The 2,345-nt window shown below is 64.2% G+C and overlaps 1 protein-coding gene across 1 annotated transcript in view; it reads left to right on the top strand.

Moving 5' to 3' along the window:
• LOC132809042 (IQ motif and SEC7 domain-containing protein 1-like) overlaps window positions 1-1,364 on the top strand; it is a 48,666-nt gene extending 47,302 nt beyond the window's left edge. Inside the window, 1 exon segment of the mRNA XM_060822416.1 lies at window positions 67-1,364. Within this exon segment, the coding sequence (XP_060678399.1) occupies window positions 67-1,305 (1,239 nt within the window). The 3' untranslated portion in view covers window positions 1,306-1,364.
• The last annotated feature ends 981 nt before the right edge of the window (window positions 1,365-2,345 follow it).

The following is a 2,345-nucleotide window of genomic DNA, read 5'->3' as shown; positions in this document are numbered from 1 at the left end:
CTCCCTCCCCCCTGACCCCACCGTCTCCCCTCCCTGACCCCACTGTCTCCCCTCCCTCCCTTGCAGGGGTCCATCATTAGCAGTCCCCGTGTGCCACTCAGGCCTGTGCCCATCCAAGAGGATTCCACCATGAGACCTCATCGCCAGTTCTCCAACTCGGCCTCCTTCCTGGGCTCCCTGTTTGGGAGTAAGCGAGGCAAGCAGGGGGCGCACGCACACTCGATGGCTGGGGGGGGCCAGTCCTACACCTCCGCCTCCTCCTACCAGCCTGCCTACCAGCTCCAGAGCGGTCAGTCTGAGGTCCCCTCCAAGATCCAGGCACTGCATGCTCAATACTGCCAACCTCCACCGCCTTATTACTATCACCATCGCTTCCACTTGCAGCCAACTCTGCCCCACGCCACCCTGCAGCGCCAGTGCAGACAGAGACCCAATCTCCCACCACTGCTGCCCCGTGCCCCCATGGCCCATACCATTCGTCCGCCCGTCAGCTCTCCTCAGTCGCCGCTGGCACCTCACCAGCTGCCCGCCTACGCTATGGCGCAGTATGGACAGGCGCAACAGCACCCGGGGGCAATGCCAGGGCAGATGCAGAAGCAGTACCACCCCGGAGCGCAGCACACCCTGCACCACGGAGGGACAGCAGCCATGCAGCACGCGCTGGCCGGGCACACCCTGAAGCAGCACCCACTGGCACACCACACCCTGCAGCACGCCCTGCAGCAGCAGCAGCATGCGTTGCAGCAGCAGCATGCGTTGCAGCAGCAGCATGCGCTGCAGCAGCAGCACGCGCTGCAGCAGCAGCATGCACAGCAGCATGCGTTGCAGCAGCAGCACGCGCTGCAGCAGCAGCATGCGCAACAGCATGCACTGCAGCAGCAGCATGCACTGCAGCAGCAGCATGCGCAGCAGCATGCACTGCAGCAGCAACACGCACAGCAGCATGCACTGCAGCAGCAGCATGCACAGCAGCATGCATTACAGCAGCAGCAACACGCACAGCAGCATGCACTGCAGCAGCAGCACGCGCAGCAACACGCACAGCAGCAGCAGCATGGACTGCCGCCCCAGCTCTCTCCCCACTCCCCCCTGTCACCCCTCACCCCGCACTCACCCCTCACTCCCCTCACTCCCCTGACACCCCTCACCCCGCAGTCCCCTCACTCCCCCTACTCGCCTCTGCTGCCCCTCTCGCCCCTGCCTCCTCACCCACACCCTCAGCAGACCCTGGTCGGGCCCCCCAGCAGTCAGGTCTCCACCGGGGTCAAGGCCAAACCCACCAACCGGATCAGCACGGTGGTGTGAGCAGAGCGGTTCTGGGAGGGGGCTGGCCTGGGCCAGAACTGCTGGGGTGTGGGGTCAGGGAGAAGGGAAAGTGGTGAGGCAGGGGTGTCTGGGGAGGTGGGGTGGGCAGGCTTTGAGGGGCAGGGTATTCTTTAACCTCACTCCCTTTAGAGGTTCTGATGGCGGCCCTTCTCCCTTCAAAGATGGTGGAGTGTCATCAGGGAGTGGGAACCTAAGCTGAAGCCTGATGGTCTCGGGCCCACCCAGGCCTGTTCTCTTCTACCCTGGCCTCGTCCGGCCTACTCATACCTATCCTGCCCTACTCACACCTACCGCAACCTCCTCCGGCCTACTCACACCTACCCCCAACCTCCTCCGGCCTACTCACACCTACCGCAACCTCCTCCGGCCCACTCACACCTACCCCCAACCTCCTCCGGCCTACTCACACCTACCCCCAACCTCCTCCGGCCTACTCACACCTACCCCCAACCTCCTCCGGCCTACTCACACCTACCCCCAACCTCCTCCGGCCCACTCACACCTACCGCAACCTCCTCCGGCCTACTCACACCTACACCCAACCTCCTCCGGCCCACTCACACCTACACCCAACCTCCTCCGGCCTTCTCACACCTACACCCAACCTCCTCCGGCCTTCTCACACCTACACCCAACCTCCTCCGGCCCACTCACACCTACCCCCAACTTCCTCCGGCCCGCTCACACCTACACCCAACTTCCTCCGGCCCGCTCACACCTACACCCAACTTCCTCCGGCCCACTCACACCTACACCCAACCTCCTCCGGCCCACTCACACCTACCCCAGCCTGCCTACGTTAACCCAGCCACCTTGCGTCTACTCACCTGCCCCTGCCTCCACAAACCTATCTGACCTCCTCCGGCCTGCTCACACTCGTCCTGGCCAACTGACACCAACCCCAGCTTGCCTGGGCCTAGTCACCCCTACCCCGGCCTACTCACAACTGCCCGGGCCTACGCACACCAACTTCTGGCCTGTTCGCACCTTCCCTGGCCTAGATGTGGAGGTGGCGGGGG

Source organism: Hemiscyllium ocellatum, unplaced genomic scaffold (genome assembly GCF_020745735.1).
Source record: "Hemiscyllium ocellatum isolate sHemOce1 unplaced genomic scaffold, sHemOce1.pat.X.cur. R, whole genome shotgun sequence".
NCBI classification, from domain to species: Eukaryota; Metazoa; Chordata; class Chondrichthyes; order Orectolobiformes; family Hemiscylliidae; genus Hemiscyllium; species Hemiscyllium ocellatum.
This window is presented reverse-complemented; position numbering and strand designations above follow the sequence as displayed.